We start from the raw sequence: 16,483 nt of genomic DNA, 5'->3' as shown, positions 1-16,483 counted from the left end.
CTCCTTACCAAACTTCAACACGAGGCACAGAAAGCATGTTTTCCAAGATGGTGGATTTTAAACATGATGTTTTTGTATCTAGTGCTCTGGAGAGTGACACAGTTACATTCTCATTATGGAGCTTACAGACTGGGACGTTGCTTAAAAATTACAAAGGTGTACAGGGCTGCTACTGTTTAACACCAGCTGGCACTGATCATGTTCTTACAACACAGGAAAATAAGCAAGTCATATCCGTGTGGGATTGGAGAAAGGTATTATTATTTTATTACAGTGTTGATAGTTATATTTCAATAACTTCTGTTTGACTATCGTAACAAAAGTTCTCAGAAAGACAATGCTCCTCTTATAGCAAAACCCTCACTTCATTTGAGCTCTAAAGATAGCCGAGGGCAGAAAAAAATTTGGATATTCTGGAATAATCTTGTAAACAGAGTTGTCACAGACATCATGTGCAAGTTCTGGAATAGCTAGACATAGAAATCTTGGATGAATTCTTGAGAGTTGACTAATAAGACAACGAAGTTAAAAAATTTGTACTATATTACACTATACTGTAAGACGTTATTTTGCAAATACTATTTAAACAAGACCTCATTGAGAACTCCCTTACTCTACAAGCTTGCCGATGTGAGTAAAACCTACAAGAATCAATGATGCAAAAAACCTGAGATAAAAAGGAGGGTGGAAGGAGGGTCAAAATTCAACAATATTCTGAAAAAATGTTTATAAATGCATCAATTTTCTTAACATAATTTTAGCGCATAATCTTCAGATGTCAGATGCTTTATAGATTTTTTTATTTTGTAGGAGCAGTCACAAAAGAGAATAGTTTGCCCGGATAAAGTTACTGCAATATGCTGTTCCCCTGATGGAAATTACTGTGTGGTTGGCTTGCAAGAGAAGATATTTGTATGGCAGGTAAATAAATACTTCACTTTGAAATTTGGTTGATATTTGATTTTCAACATGCAAAGTAACCAATGCTAAACTGAACTTGTGCCTGTTTTAGCCATACTCTAATGACTTGATCACATGAATGATGCCAAAATATTTCACAAAGGATTAAACTGCTTAAAAGTTTCTAATTTTATTGTACTGTCAAATTTCAAAGAAGAATTCAAATTCTGTTTATTTTCGTAATTAAAAAAATAATATTTTGAAAATCGTATGACACTTAAGTTTCCTAAATGCTTCCTTTAATTTTAGATGGCAACAGGAAATTTAATGAAAGTATTATCCAAGCATTATCAGAATGTGACATCTTTAAAGTTTACAGATTATGGGGGTTTCTTTGTATCTGCTGGAGATGACAACTTAGTTATGGTTTGGAGTTTGTCAAGGTAAACAAATTTTAGTATAATGCATGTTTGTAAGTATTGTCAGTTAGTATTGACTGTAGCCTGTGTTGTATTTTTGCTTATGATAGGTCCAATGTTACATTCTTTGCAAGCAAAGTTTCTAATCTGTTATCAATAGTTGTTCTGAATATTTATTTTTTCAAATGTTATCTCCTCCAACACATTGAAAGCAGACCTTGCAAGAAGAGGTGCTCAAGGTCAATCAAGAGCTTCCGCATGTGCCTAGAAAGTTCTAGGAGCTTGATTAATCAAACGCCTGGCGTATTTATGCTGTCTAAAAACTAAATGCAAAAAAACCAAATTTTGTTATTGATGATATTTAATGATGCTCAATCAAGCACCTGGAAAGTTGAAGGTGCACAGTTTGTCTAATTTCTAAATATTTTAAGAGTCAATAAACTTTAAATAGGAGTTACAGTGTGCTACAAGATAGTTTGAACAGAGAAGCAGGGCTGGAAAATGTCCGGCAGCGGCGCTGCCAGGAAATTTTTAGCACAAATTCATTGCAGGAAATTGTTGATGTTTGCCAGGAAATTTTTAGCGTGAAATCTCCATTGCTTGATTTTAATATGAACATTAAATTCATGTTACAATATTTCTACGGAACGCTGTTTTCTTGGGATATACATACATACTGTATAATTTTTGTTCTGCACTACTAACAAAAAACATGAAATATCAATTTCAGTGGGTGGAAACTTTCTCGAAGCTTCACAGGAAATCTTGAATTTTTTATTTTGCTGCCAGGAAGAGAAATGTTTTTTCAAGGCCCGCAGAGAAGATCAAAGGAATAAATTATAAGTACTGCTAACAGCAGCTCTTTAAGGTACATACTGAGGGCTTCATTTCCAACCATGAGTTTTATTCATATTCCACTCCATGTCCGGAGTCATGAGGTTTTGTAAAGCAAAGTATTTAGTAGATTAAAATAGTTTCTGCTTTTCTTTTAATTGTCTTCTATAAACAGGATATTTTGTTTTTCTAGTGTGTTGTCAGTAGGAACTAATTCAAGAGGGATGGTAGAAGATGTAAAACCAGTTCATACTTTTTCCCACCATTCCCTCCCAATAAAAGATCTGTACCTGACATGTGGTGGTATACATGGACGATTAGTTACTTGCTCCTTGGACCAAACATGCAAGGTATATACATTTAGCACAAACATTTTCTTGTAGCATTAATAGTTAATTGCACATTTTTTGTTTTGAGTCTATATTGGGTTGTAAGAGAAAGTTGGATGTGTTTATTGTGAAAGTTGTCCTGTGGAAAATAGAGGGAAATCAATATTTTTCTTTCAATCTTTTAAAGTTGCAATTTTTGGGGATGATGGTTAATTCAATTTACTGTTTAGAGTAAAGCTGAAGTAAAGGTTTAAAACTCGATCAGTCATCAAATTTGGATCATTATTTTAAGCTTTAAGTCCCTTAGTTGTCATCATAACAAAATACATAGAAAATAATTACCATTCATAACTCTGATTTTGGTAAGTATATTTACAAAAATCATTACTTCTATGTAGGTAGATTTTTTGACCTACCTTTTAGGTATATGATTTGTCATCTGGCCAGCAAATATGCTCCTTTCTCTTTGATACTGGGTTGTCTGCAGTAACAATGGACCCTGCAGAGACACTGATAGTTGTTGGTGGAATCAATGGAAAAATTCATGTTATCAATATATCTAGAATGGTATGAGTTAAAGTTTTTCTTTTCCTTGTTTCAAATAGATTTGATCTCTTCTCCTCAACATAAATGATTTATATTTAATGATGTCCCATTATTCCAAACCCCTTCATGGTTGGGATATATAATTCTATAATTATTCCAGATTGCGTTGTCTATTCTGTAATTATTTACTTTGCATGTAAGCATATTGTGTTTGTTTAATTAGTAAAATGAATATTTTCTGTTCAGAAGATGCAAAAAGATCAAAATGTTATGAATGATGAAGATGAAAGGCGTTTCTTTGGACACAGGTGAGTTGACACAAGGCAAAGTTCTATTATCAGCATAATAAAATTGGCTAAAGACATTATCTATAGTGATGCAGGTAATTCTGAACAGCTTTACATAATATTTCTTCTTTTTCTTTTTTTCAGCAAAGAAATATCTGCATTATCAACAAATTCGAAAGGAGATACCTTGCTATCTGGGTCAGCTGACCACACTGTTAGAATGTGGCACATTGAAAGTGGACAATGCATCAAGCAAATATATTTAAAGGGTATAATGCTTTTTATACTATGTAACCTGTTTGTACGACTTAAAGGGATCATTTGATTGAGACCTAGAAACAAACAATCTTGAGGTTTTGAATTCCATTATTGTAGGATGAAACCCCAACAAACAATACATAATACAGCTGTCAATAAAAAAAAAGTTATCAGGATTACTTGAATTATTTATGATTAGTGATGTTTAAAATGTACTTGGTTGTTTCACTGGACACATCCATTCACATTTCAATATCAGAGATAAAATAATGTATGATTTTATCATCACAGGTAAAGTAACAACTTTGAAAGTCCTGCAATTGCCCGATGGCATATTAAATCAAACATCATCAAAGAACCTATCACCAATTAGTAACTTCAAAAGAAACCTTTTCCAGCCAAGCCTTGACTCATTTGATACTGACGATGTGATCCCAGTTGTGTTGAAAGATATTGATAAGGTATGATATTTCTTATAAAACAGAGGTTGCGAGCTGCTGTCTTGGTAATGTTGATTTGTTGATTGTTTAACAGAACTATAATGAATACATTCAAAGGTTGTTTTAAGCAATCTCTACCTCCGAAAAGCACTTTCTATCCCCAAAGGTGTGATAAACAGTTTCAGTGTAATGCTAAGAAAATCTTAGTACTATTACATTGACTCTTACATCACCTTAATTATTTTTCTCCAAGATAATGTGTGATATTAGGTTCTTCAGGCTATTTGCTGCAATAGTGCCAAAGGCAGTTAATCTTGGCTCATAACGATATTAAACTGCATAATAGAACAATGAAAAAATCATATTAAGTAACCATGTAATATCAAGCAGAATGCCTTTTATGTAAATTAACTGGTTCAAACAGGACTTTGATTATATCTTTTTGTTTTTAGAGTTTCAAGATTCCTTCTCATAGTGAGAAATTCAATGAAGATACAGAAAATGACCAAGAAGACTCTTTAGTTATGAGAGTCATTCATGAGGTAATTTCTCTTCACTACTTAAAAACATAAATGAAGTTCTTCTGTGATCAGAAATCCATCAGTTCTTCATCATTTTTAACCCATTGATAAACAAAATGTGTCTGGTCTAGGGTCTCTAATTTTACCCTCCTTTTCTCTAAAGTTGTTGATTCTTAAACTTTGAGAAATGAATTTTACGTGACCAAACAATGTTTCTTTATCGAATTTCTTAAGGAAATTCTTGGCCAGGTGATGCTTGACTTCCCTGCTAGGGTGCTGAGCGTAATAGATTTGCAAAACAGTTGAATATCTCTTGGTAACACTTCCCTGCAGGTTGAATATGGTGCCCAGCTGGTGCTGATTTTTAAATTCTTACGTTGTAAAAGAAATAACTTTTATAAAGTTTTTTACGATGGTACATTACGGTTTGTACCATTCTTACGGTGGTACAAAACTTGAAAATGGCTTTGAAAAAAGCAAACATTTGAGTAAACTAAAGCTTTTTGTCTGACACTCTTAAGAGTTTAGAACGTCAGAACATAAATCGAAAACTCCGACGTTTTAAACTCTGAAGAGTGTCAGTCGAAAATCTTTAGTTTACTCAAATGTTTGCTTTTTTCAAAGCTATTTTATAAATTCCACCAGAAGTGTCGGGGTCACCCTGGTCGCTAGCTTTCAGACTTGATGCCCACCTGGCAACAAGGTCTAGTTGTTTTATATTGTAAGAACTGTAAGCAATTATATGGAGAACTTTGATTGTAAACATGGCAGCAAGGTCGTAGCAGATCATTTTGATTCATATTTAAGCATATAAGTTTAATTCACGGCGACTTTTGGTTGATTGTTCTGAGAATCTTCTTCAGAAGTTTACATGTAGTCTTATTTTGAATTATCTAGTTCCATGATTATTTATTTTAAACATGCCTGACTTTTCTAGAAAATCAAATCAAGAGAGAAGGAAGGGGAATCAAATATGGGGAACTCGAAAAAAGTCGAGAATATGAGCAAGGATGATCTTGTAGAACGTGTTAAGCAACTGGAGGATTTGGCACGAACTCTTTATGGTTTTTCTACAGACAGAATTCTCAACGAGAAAACGAAAGAACAAAGTATGTAGGATGAAAGTATATTTCAACTAACGTAAAAGATTGAAATCTTATAGACAGATAATATCTTAAAGACAACAGCTATAAATTTAATTGGCTCTACAGTAAAGGTTTATAATCTTATGCCAGTCTTATGCCAGATATTGGGGAGCTAACACACCTATGTAAACGATTAAATAATGCCTCAATATGATCAAGTTATTCTTCATGATAAATATCTTTTTAGCAGCTCGAATCTTTTGGTTTATTTAAACTTTACCTGGGCTTCAGATGTTTAAAATGATAAATTCGTCCAATTTCTGCATCATTAAGAGATCACGTTCTTATAATACTTGTTTTTTTATTTATTAAGTTCAACTGCGCCTACTAAAGTGTATTAATATTTTGTTTATCTTTAGCAGATATTGGCCTAAGGCATGTTTCATATTATGCATGTACACGCTTTTTTTATAAGGAACCACTTTAAAAGGAACCTACATGTAGAAGGCCGAAATATTTAAAGAACTTGTACTACTAGAAACGAAATCCCTAAGGAACTTTCAATTTGAATTTTTTTAAAAAGAAAGATTTGAAAACTAAAAAGCCGGTTCCATTCATTTGCAGCCAATACCAGCATAAATTGTTGCGTCAAGTGCTCCATTGAGTAGTTTCCGCATATGCTGTCTCGCCCCTCTCTCTATTAAGTGTTAAGGCTTATTGTAGTCAAAACACCGAAAGTGAGATTTTCATTATACATAGCCTTTTTTGTGTTTTTGCTCCTGAGTTCTAGCCACAATTAAAAGTGAAATTCAAAATTTTTATATTTTTCCTGTTTCTGTACTGTTTTTATGGCACTTGATGTGCAGTGAAAATTAAGAAACTATTAAGGAACTTTTGGTACTACAATTTGATGGTTTGAGGTCTACGAATAAGGAACTTTAGAAACTAGGCCTTGAGGTAGGTTCCTTATCAAAAGAAAGCGTGTATGTTTATAGGAAAATGTATTTACAACGTAAGAGAAAAAAATTTGGTAGAAAACATGTTTCTAAAAGCATTGGTAGAATGTCAGTTGGTTTCTCTTTGCAAGGCCAAAATAATTATACTACCAGGTCAGGCTTAATGATCCTAATTGTTAACGCTTTTGAGATCAATTTTACTTAGCGTAATTCAGCGATGTACTTCGTTTCTTAACAGAAACATATGTAAATTCCACTTTTAGTGTATTTTTCAAATGTAGTGTATGATGAATTAACAATAAGATACTTGTTTTATATTGAAGTAGCGTTTTTAATTTATGCCGGAATCCTCGTTCTCTGCCTATTTCTCTTCTATGTTGCCATGTTTAGAATCAGAGCAATAAAGAAAATTCAGATTTTCAACCTATTATTTGTAGGGTTAGTGTTTCAGACCTAGAAAAGACGATTGGCTGCTACCTATCGGGGGATTTTCTTCATCTACTTTTCATTTATAAATTTAGTAAACACGACAGTTATCTGACCTAACTAAATTCTGCTGCCTTATTTAGTTTTATAATGTATAATACCATAGGGTATAATGCCCTTTAAAATTTAAAAGATACCATTAAATTTGTTTGTCAAGCAATCCTTTGAGTACCTCATTTGTTAAGAGCATCTTTAACTATTAAATACAAGTCTGTTAATCTTAGATAAAGTTGAGTTATATAATGAAAATCTCAGATATCATTGTAACTTTATCATGGCGACGTCAGCTATTGTACATTATCCTGGCGACGTCGGCTATTGTACATTATCCTGGCGACGTCGGCTATTGTACATTATTTTGGCGACGTCGGCTATTGTACATTATCCTGGCGACGTCGGCTATTGTACATTATCCTGGCGACGTCGGCTATTGTACATTATCGGGGCGACGTCGGCTGCCTACAGTTGGAATGACTGCTACATCATTCACTGAGGCAGCTTTCTTAAACGCCATTGTTCTTCTAATGAGCCTACGAAAGCCTGAATCATACGCAGCGATAACCACAGGACTGTAAATAGTGGATGCTTTTGCTGGAATGACGGCCACCGTTTCTAAACTGCTGCTTATAAAGGTTGTTGCGTTAATGAACGCATAGCAAAAGGAAATGATTGCATACGGAAGCCACGCAAAGGCAAACACAATCGACATTGTTGTAAACATCCACGTGCACCGACGCTCTGCCTTAATTCGCTGTTTTGTAATGAAATTTGCTGTTGTTATCTGAAAAGTGTCTCCAGCAGCTACTCTTGAAACACGAATCGTTTTCCGCAAGGAGACAAAGAACGTTGTCATCAGGAGCAACGGTACGTAGAAGTAGAAAAAAAACAACATTATGTGATAAAAACGATGCCTGAAGCCTCTTTCTCGCCATGACACTTGACAACGCAGTCCATCAGAATCGAGTCCATATGCTCCAAGACCCACAAACGGCATCATTGCAAAAACAGTGGCATGGAGCCAGCAAAAAGCAAGTGAGAGATGAACAGCAACGCCGGATGCGTGGTAGCGTCGGCCCAGAGCTGACTGAGTGATAATCAGCCATCGATCGAACATTATAAGCACCAGGTGATTGATCGCTGCAAAGCTCAATAAACTGATGGTAGCACCGACCAGGTTGCAGTGGTCGTTGAGCCGTAGTGATATCTCCATGACGTAGCCGAATAGGGACCGCATTAGGTCGCTGACCGCTAAACTTATCGTCAACTTGTCTCTTACGTGGATCTCGCTCCGTCGCAATATGTAGCGTAACAGGCAAAAGTTCAGAAAGCATGACGTCACAGTTATTGTGCTCAGCGATACTTGAGTAAATATCTTCAGAGAAAGGCCCATGATCCTATGCAAAAAGAGTATACAATGATTAGTCGGCAACAATATGAACTGGCCTGAAACCGCCTATCAATGCGATTTAGTTTATCAAGTAAAAACAGTAATAACAGTCTGAGATGTCGATACGGAGCGAAATCTGAACAAAACCACGACCAATTAGGGATTTGTCGATTTGAGGGTCTAAGATTGATCTGGCTAGTTCTTGCATCAAAAACAGTGATCCCTTTTTCCTTGTTGAGGAGAACTGTAAAATGTTAATTAAGACGTAACCATGAAGTTATTCATCTATGCCAGCGATAAATACTTAGAATAAAATATAATCAATTTTAAGCCAGTGATACACCGTGGGCAACAGTTGAAATTAAGAGGCCTTTAAAATCAATGCCACTTCAAATTGTTTCAATCACTGAAATCAACTTTCTATTTGCAATTAAGGAGTTGTCTAAGATGATTTAAAGAAAATATGTCTTTGATTAATCAATAAAGATAACTATTTAAACCACGAACTGGAGTTTTTATTTCCCAAATAATTTAATTAAAATCGACATTTTAACAGCCGGATTACAGCAAATAAGCCGCAGGTAGTTTTTGTCAGGTTTGGAAAAGTCGAAAAAGTGTGCAAAATAAATCTGTAGAGAAAGTGAACCGCAGTTGTGATAAGCTAATTTGACTGAGGAAGGTAAAACGAATTTAAAATCCGATTGTTAATGATGGCAAATTTGAGACAACGGATAAACTTTCGAAGCAAATCAATATCGATGGGCATGGGGTGATTAGGATGCGGGGTTTGATCACATACAGATTTGTTGGTCTACAAGCGCCCTGAGATTATAAAAGCAGCATCTACGTAGCAAATGCTCTGATGCACGATATAACCATGAATTAACGTTTTATTTTTCCATACGGTACGGCACACAAAATATTATTTGCATTTTGGACATAACTGTTCTAGATATTAATCATGTACTACACACCTTATCCAGCGGATGTTACCAAATTTTCTTTGAAATTAGCTTTTAGATTGCCCTTACTATTTTAAAAGAACTATGTCCCTACGAATTTCGCTGGCCATTTAAAATTGGTTCGACTACACCATAGACAGTTGACTCTAGACGATTGACTCAAGACGGTTGACTCTAGACGGTTGACTCTAGACAGTTGTCTCTAGACGGTTGACTCTAGACGGTTGTCTCTAGACGGTTGACTCAAGACGGTTGACTCTAGACGGTTGACTCTAGACGGTTGTCTCTAGACGGTTGACTCTAGACGGTTGACTCTAGACGGTTGACTCCAGACGGTTGACTCAAGACGGTTGTTTCTAGACGGTTGACTCTAGACGGTTGACTCTAGACAGTTGTCTCTAGACGGTTGACTCTAGACGGTTGTCTCTAGACGGTTGTCTCTAGACGGTTGACTCTAGACGGTTGACTCTAGACGGTTGACTCTAGACGGTTGACTCAAGATGGTTGACTCTAGACAGTTGACTCTAGACGGTTGACTCAAGATGGTTGACTCTAGACGGTTGACTCTAGACAGTTAACTCTAGACGGTTGACTCTAGACGGTTGACTCAAGATGGTTAACTCTAGACGGTTGACTCTTAACGGTTGACTCTTAACGGTTGACTCAAGACTGTTAACTCTAGACGGTTGACTCTGGACGGTTGACTCAAGACGGTTGTTTCTAGACGGTTGACTCTAGACGGTTGACTCTAGATGGTTGACTCTAGACGGTTGACTCTAGACAGTTGTCTCTAGACGGTTGACTCTAGACGGTTGTCTCTAGACGGTTGACTCAAGACGGTTGACTCTAGACGGTTGACTCTAGACGGTTGACTCTAGACGGTTGACTCTAGACGGTTGACTCTAGACGGTTGTCTCTAGACGGTTGTCTCTAGACGGTTGACTCTAGACGGTTGACTCTAGACGGTTGAATCTAGACGGTTGACTCAAGATGGTTGACTCTAGACAGTTGACTCTAGACGGTTGACTCAAGATGGTTGACTCTAGACGGTTGACTCTAGACAGTTAACTCTAGACGGTTGACTCTAGACGGTTGACTCAAGATGGTTAACTCTAGACGGTTGACTCTTAACGGTTGACTCTTAACGGTTGACTCAAGACTGTTAACTCTAGACGGTTGACTCTGGACGGTTGACTCAAGACGGTTGTTTCTAGACGGTTGACTCTAGACGGTTGACTCTAGATGGTTGACTCTAGACGGTTGACTCTAGACAGTTGTCTCTAGACGGTTGACTCTAGACGGTTGTCTCTAGACGGTTGACTCAAGACGGTTGACTCTAGACGGTTGACTCTAGACGGTTGACTCTAGACGGTTGACTCTAGACGGTTGACTCTAGACGGTTGTCTCTAGACGGTTGTCTCTAGACGGTTGACTCTAGACGGTTGACTCTAGACGGTTGAATCTAGACGGTTGACTCAAGATGGTTGACTCTAGACAGTTGACTCTAGACGGTTGACTCAAGATGGTTGACTCTAGACGGTTGACTCTAGACAGTTAACTCTAGACGGTTGACTCTAGACGGTTGACTCAAGATGGTTAACTCTAGACGGTTGACTCTTAACGGTTGACTCTTAACGGTTGACTCAAGACTGTTAACTCTAGACGGTTGACTCTGGACGGTTGACTCAAGACGGTTGTTTCTAGACGGTTGACTCTAGACGGTTGACTCTAGACGGTTGTCTCTAGACGGTTGACTCTAGACAGTTGTCTCTAGACGGTTGACTCTAGACGGTTGTCTCTAGACGGTTGACTCAAGACGGTTGACTCTAGACGGTTGACTCTAGACGGTTGTCTCTAGACGGTTGACTCTAGACGGTTGACTCTAGACGGTTGACTCTAGACGGTTGACTCTAGACGGTTGACTCAAGATGGTTGACTCTAGACAGTTGACTCTAGACGGTTGAGCCTTTAAGGAGTTCATTGCCTTTCTGACTTCGTTCTATTCCATTATCCTTTTTCATATTTGCTTCAATAAACTGGATTACATGTTTATTCTCACGATGTTTTTCCATTGACTACTTGATATTGTGCGGGTTTCTTGTTCTGCCAGTGAGGTCTTTTAAATCCTGTTTAATTTCATCATGCCAACAATGTTTCATACTTAGCCTTTTTGTTCCTAATTTTTTTTATTTCATCTGGGTATATGCAATTCAGTTTATATTTTACTCATTGCAAGATTCACAGAATCCGGCGGACAGCCTATCCTGCGGTTCTTCCTTCTCACACATTATATAAGCAAGCCTTTACCTAAGTTTTTTTAGTTTCAAAGTCATATAATATCTTAGGTATAAGGTTGTCTTCTATTCACTTGAAGCTGACTTCTGAACTTTTTGCTTTAAATGTTGTCTGTCTGTCTCACTGAAAATTCAAATTTATTTATCTTTGGCCAAATTTATTTACCTGACTAGCAATGCACTCAATAGCGACCCGTTATTGTCCTTTAAGCCCTCTAAATGGTTATATATTTCAACTTTCTTTATCACTTGGTCGTTTAACTTCAATTCTCTGTTGTTCTTACTTGATTTATTTTTGCTGAATTGCATGTGCAAGCTGTTTATTTCTGTGTAGACTGAAATTCAGTAAGTGTCGTTTGTGAATGTCTTCTACTGTCTCGAGCATAATCTCCACTTCATCCAAGGAAATCGATGCTATCATGATGTCATCTTGATCGGCGTTCTGATATTACCAAATCTTAGTCCAAGGTCACTTTGTGTTATCGGTTTCGTGGCTTTATCAATATGATTTGCACATACATGTGCAGCCAGTATTGTGTAAAACTTTCCGAAATTGCAACTCCTTTGGTTATTCATCATATAGTATCTTTATACTACCTTCTTCTTTAAACTTGTATATGCTTCAAAGCAATTTCCTTCTACTCCCCTTTTGAATGAATCTATCATTTTTGATAAAGTTCATTAAAAGCCAAATTTGATAGATTAAGAAAGACAAATTTGATATTACACGTAGAGAGAGTGAGAGAGTGAGAGAGAGAGAGAGAGAGAGAGAGAGAGAGAGAGAGAGAGAGAGAGAGAGAGAGAGAGAGAGAGAGAGAGAGAGAGAGAGAGAGAGAGAGAGAGAGAGAGAGAGAGAGAGAGAGAGAGAGAGAGAGAGAGAGAGAGAGAGTAGAAAGAGAGAGAGAGAGTTATGTTTGCATTATTCCTCAACATGCTATTGCGTTTGGTAACATTTTCAGTCTGCAGGCTGATGTCGGAAAGGTGTCAACAAAATTTAAACGTATAAAAAATGTAATGAAATTGCGAATTTTGATTGTACCGTGGAATATGCAGAAACAAAAGGCCCAGGTGGGTATTTCCCAGGAATATGATTTGAAGGAAACAACCCATAATTAAAGGGTCTTGTGCAACCAGCATGCTTAGCGGAAGTTGTGTCGAGAAATTGACTGTGCTTTGTATTTTCATGCAGTACGATATTTTCTTTTTTTTCATTTCATTTGATCTTATATATACACGACATCCATTCAGTAAAAAGAAAAGTTATGATATACAAAAAAAACTACATTACAGTTGTTTTTTTTAAGATTAAGCTAATATAAATTATCTGATCTTCCATGGATTCGTGCCGAGCTGATTTCTGTTAGCTCAAAAAGTAGAATCTTAGCTCTTTTTTAAATCTTACGATTGAATCGATATCTCTAATGGATTGTGGGATTTCATATTAGGCCGGTCTTTTGAATTATGGTCGCAAAGCAAGCCGGTTGCGCAAGAGCCTTTAATATCGTCACGGGTACCGCCGAAAATTATATTTAAATGAAATGATACAGTGAACTAAATATGTCACTGGTACCGCATAGCACGTTTGATTGGTTCCTTATTTTTGACCAATCGGCGGCTGCTAACTTATCGATCGCTGACTAATCGGCAGCAGTGACATTCTATCCGCATCCGGATACATGTTTACTACCGGATACAGTCAAATTCGCATAAGTCAGATCTCCTTAGGCCATACAAAATAGTCCGACTTATGCAAGTCCGACTTTTGTTAATTTGGAAAATTGTTAATTTTCAAACAAATGGACAAGGACCAATTTTGTCCGAGTTATGAAATATCCGACCTTTGTGATGAAAATTGATAGCTTTTAAACCAAATGGACAAGAACCAAGCAGTTTAGTCCCAGTTATGAAATATCCGACCTATGCGATGAAAATTGACAGCTTTTAAACCAAATGGACAGGGACCAAGGAACTTTTTCCGAGGTATGAAATATCCGACCTTTGTGATGAAAATTGATAGCTTTCGAACCAAATGGACAAGGACGAAGCATTTTTGTCCGAGTTTTGAAATATCCGACCTATGCGATGAAAACTGACAGCTTGTAAAAGAAATGGACAAGGACGAAGCATTTTTTCCCAGTTATGAAATATTCGACCTAGGCAATGAAAATTGATAGTTTTTAAACCAAATGGACAATGACGAAGCAGTTTTGTCGGAGTTATGAATAATCCGACATATGCGCGTCCGACTTATGCGAGTTTGACCGTACACAACGAAACAATAAAGGGTAGTTTAAGGCAGTATGCCACCCATTGTTCTCATTATTCCTTTTCATGGCCACAATATTCATGCATCGTTGATTCAATGCACAAGCGAGGAGTTGCTATGAATTTCGATTCGGTTGCAAGCGTCTAAGTCAGATTCGATGACTCAAAGATTAGGCGGATGCTAAAAAGGCAGAGGAAGACCCTCTTTTCAGGCGAGGCTTTCAAGTTAGAATTAGCCAATCACGAAGGGGACAGACTGCCTTTAAGATGGCCCTTATTTACAATGAATCGGCAAAGAATTTGCTCAAAAATAATAAACTGAAATATCATATAATACCTGTATCATGTATTGGTTCCTCAGCACAGCATGTTCATTGCAGTGACATCATCTACTGACTGTTCATGTTATGTAAAAAGGCTTTGGCATGTAATGATAATATTCCCCTTTTCTGTTCTTTGATTGCCAAATGCAGAACGACTTCATCTTCTATCATCAGTATTCTGCGGTCTACCCGACGATTTTTCTTGTTTTTCAGTTGAAAATTATCACCAGCTGCTTTTTTCAAGGCCCATTTCCACTTCTCGCGCAATTCGCATTTCGCACGCGATTTCCGATTTGCGAACAGACAGATGCGAATCCCAAACACATTTCATTTGATTAATAAAAACGATGGGAACCCAATTTGAGCACATTGCTTTTGCTAATTTAACCAATGAGATCACATACTTCAAATTTGCATATGGCTTCCTTTCTTGTCCATTGTTGTGAAAATTGAAAGGGTTGGCGTTAAATTCCATGGTGATAAATTCTTCTAGTACAAAAAATGTTAATCACAAACAACTTTTGACACCATTTTGCTGTTATATTTTGTGTATGGTAATAGTTACCAATTCATTTAATCTAATATTGGAATAAACAATACAATATAATTGCTCAAATGGTGGTTTATATCAACCTTTTTAATTTCAATAATTGATCCCACACTCAGGGAAATTCCCCTTAAGTAGGGGAAAATCGAACTATGTAGGGAGTAGGGAAAACCTACGGGGAAAATGGGCAGGTGTAGGGAATTTTTTATTATTTGTAGGGGAAATAAGCTGTACCGATATTTTTGGTTTGGATCGAAATCTCTCTCTTCTTTAAAAGTCGCTATCGTCAAAGCTATTAATGAGCAGCTGTTCTAGTTCAGAAAATGCAAGGCGTCAATTGCTATTGTTTAGCGGAAATAAGCTAATTTTTATCTTCTCGTCAGGGTGTTAAGATCTTTAGACTTCACATGTGTTATTTTTGGCGGTCTCTTAAAACGACATGTTTCACTTTTGTTTTCGCGAAATCCTTTGGGGACAAACTGCAATCGTAAAAACGCATATTTTGAAGGAAAGGAATCAAACAGGAATAGCTATATTAATTTGGAGCTTGATTTCAGAAAGTGCAGCAAAATGTCGAAAGAAAAAAAATATCGAGCTCATAAGTATAGAAGAGAATGGGAGAAGGAAGAATGGGCTAGAGCCTGGCTGTCCGTATCAAAATATCATAATGGTAAAGCGTATTGGAATTTTTGCAAAAAGGATCTCGCTGTAGGGAAATCAGAATTGATTTCACACACGAAGTCAGGCCAGCATAAAAAAAATGCAAAAATTGATGAAACAAATCGACCAGTTACAGCATTTTTCTCTGCCGCTACATACCCGAGAGTAAAGGCTGAGCTCAACACAGTGGCTTTATTAGCAAGGAAGAATCTTTTTTTCAACCTTCTAAATGAGCTGGTGGAGACTCTTCATTGCATCGCCAATGATTCGAAAGGAATTAATGGTATGACCTGCAGTGCAACTAAAGGGACATATTTGTTGACAGAATGTCTTGCTGTCAACGCTCATGAAACATTGATTGAAAAGATTAAGAATGGAACTGGATTTTCAATATTGTGCGACAAGGCAACAGACATAACAATGAAGAAAATCTTCTGTGTCAATGTTCGCCTTTTGGATGAAATTGATCCAGTAACATACCTTTATCGCTTGATACCTGTTGAACAAGGCGATTCAGATGGTCTCTTCAACTCGCTGGAAGCAGCCCTTAAGAAAGATGGCATTGGCTGGGAAATAGTCGTAGGCTATGCATCTGACGGCGAGAGCCTGATGCAAGGACAAAGCAACTCTATGCTTACACGAATCAAAAGTGTGGCTCGTGATATATATGTTTTGAAATGCTTTTGCCATTCATTTCATCTCGTTGCAAGTCACGCATGCGAATGTCTTTCACAAACAGCAGAACAACTGGTTCATGATGTCTATAATTATTTCAAAAACTCGCCAAATAGACAGAAAAGTTTTGAGCAGTTTCAGCATTTTGCTCAATGTCAGCTCCACAAGATTCTGAAGCCATGCCAAACACGTTGGCTTTCATTGTCACAATGTGTAACGCGTTTCTTGCAACAATGGCCTGCATTACTTCTATATTTTACAACAGAGATCATGGATGCAAAGTCTCCTCCAGCAGAAAGAATACATCAG

The 16,483-nt window shown here is 36.9% G+C and overlaps 2 protein-coding genes across 2 annotated transcripts; one reads left to right on the top strand and one right to left on the bottom strand.

The window, feature by feature from the left end:
* The first annotated feature begins 20 nt into the window (after positions 1-20).
* On the top strand, positions 21-6,914 carry LOC135694931 (WD repeat-containing protein 18). Its single transcript, XM_065213825.2, has 11 exons — positions 21-254; positions 811-921; positions 1,210-1,343; positions 2,347-2,503; positions 2,906-3,049; positions 3,275-3,336; positions 3,460-3,584; positions 3,865-4,034; positions 4,466-4,555; positions 5,472-5,643; positions 6,244-6,914. The coding sequence occupies exons 1-11, from the start codon at positions 36-38 to the stop codon at positions 6,285-6,287; spliced, it is 1,428 nt and encodes a 475-aa protein (XP_065069897.2). The 5' UTR covers positions 21-35; the 3' UTR covers positions 6,288-6,914.
* Positions 6,915-7,025: 111 nt separating this feature from the next.
* Positions 7,026-15,002, bottom strand: LOC135694939 (visual pigment-like receptor peropsin). The gene is made up of 2 exons (XM_065213834.2): positions 14,307-15,002; positions 7,026-8,455 (listed from the first exon to the last, which is right to left on the bottom strand). Exon 2 carries the CDS (start codon positions 8,449-8,451, stop codon positions 7,489-7,491), a length of 963 nt encoding a protein of 320 aa, XP_065069906.2. The 5' UTR covers positions 8,452-8,455; positions 14,307-15,002; the 3' UTR covers positions 7,026-7,488.
* Between the last annotated feature and the right edge of the window lie 1,481 nt (positions 15,003-16,483).

This window comes from Rhopilema esculentum, chromosome 8 (genome assembly GCF_057945365.1).
Source record: "Rhopilema esculentum isolate cy_ngs chromosome 8, ASM5794536v1, whole genome shotgun sequence".
NCBI lineage: Eukaryota > Metazoa > Cnidaria > Scyphozoa > Rhizostomeae > Rhizostomatidae > Rhopilema > Rhopilema esculentum.
This window is presented reverse-complemented; position numbering and strand designations above follow the sequence as displayed.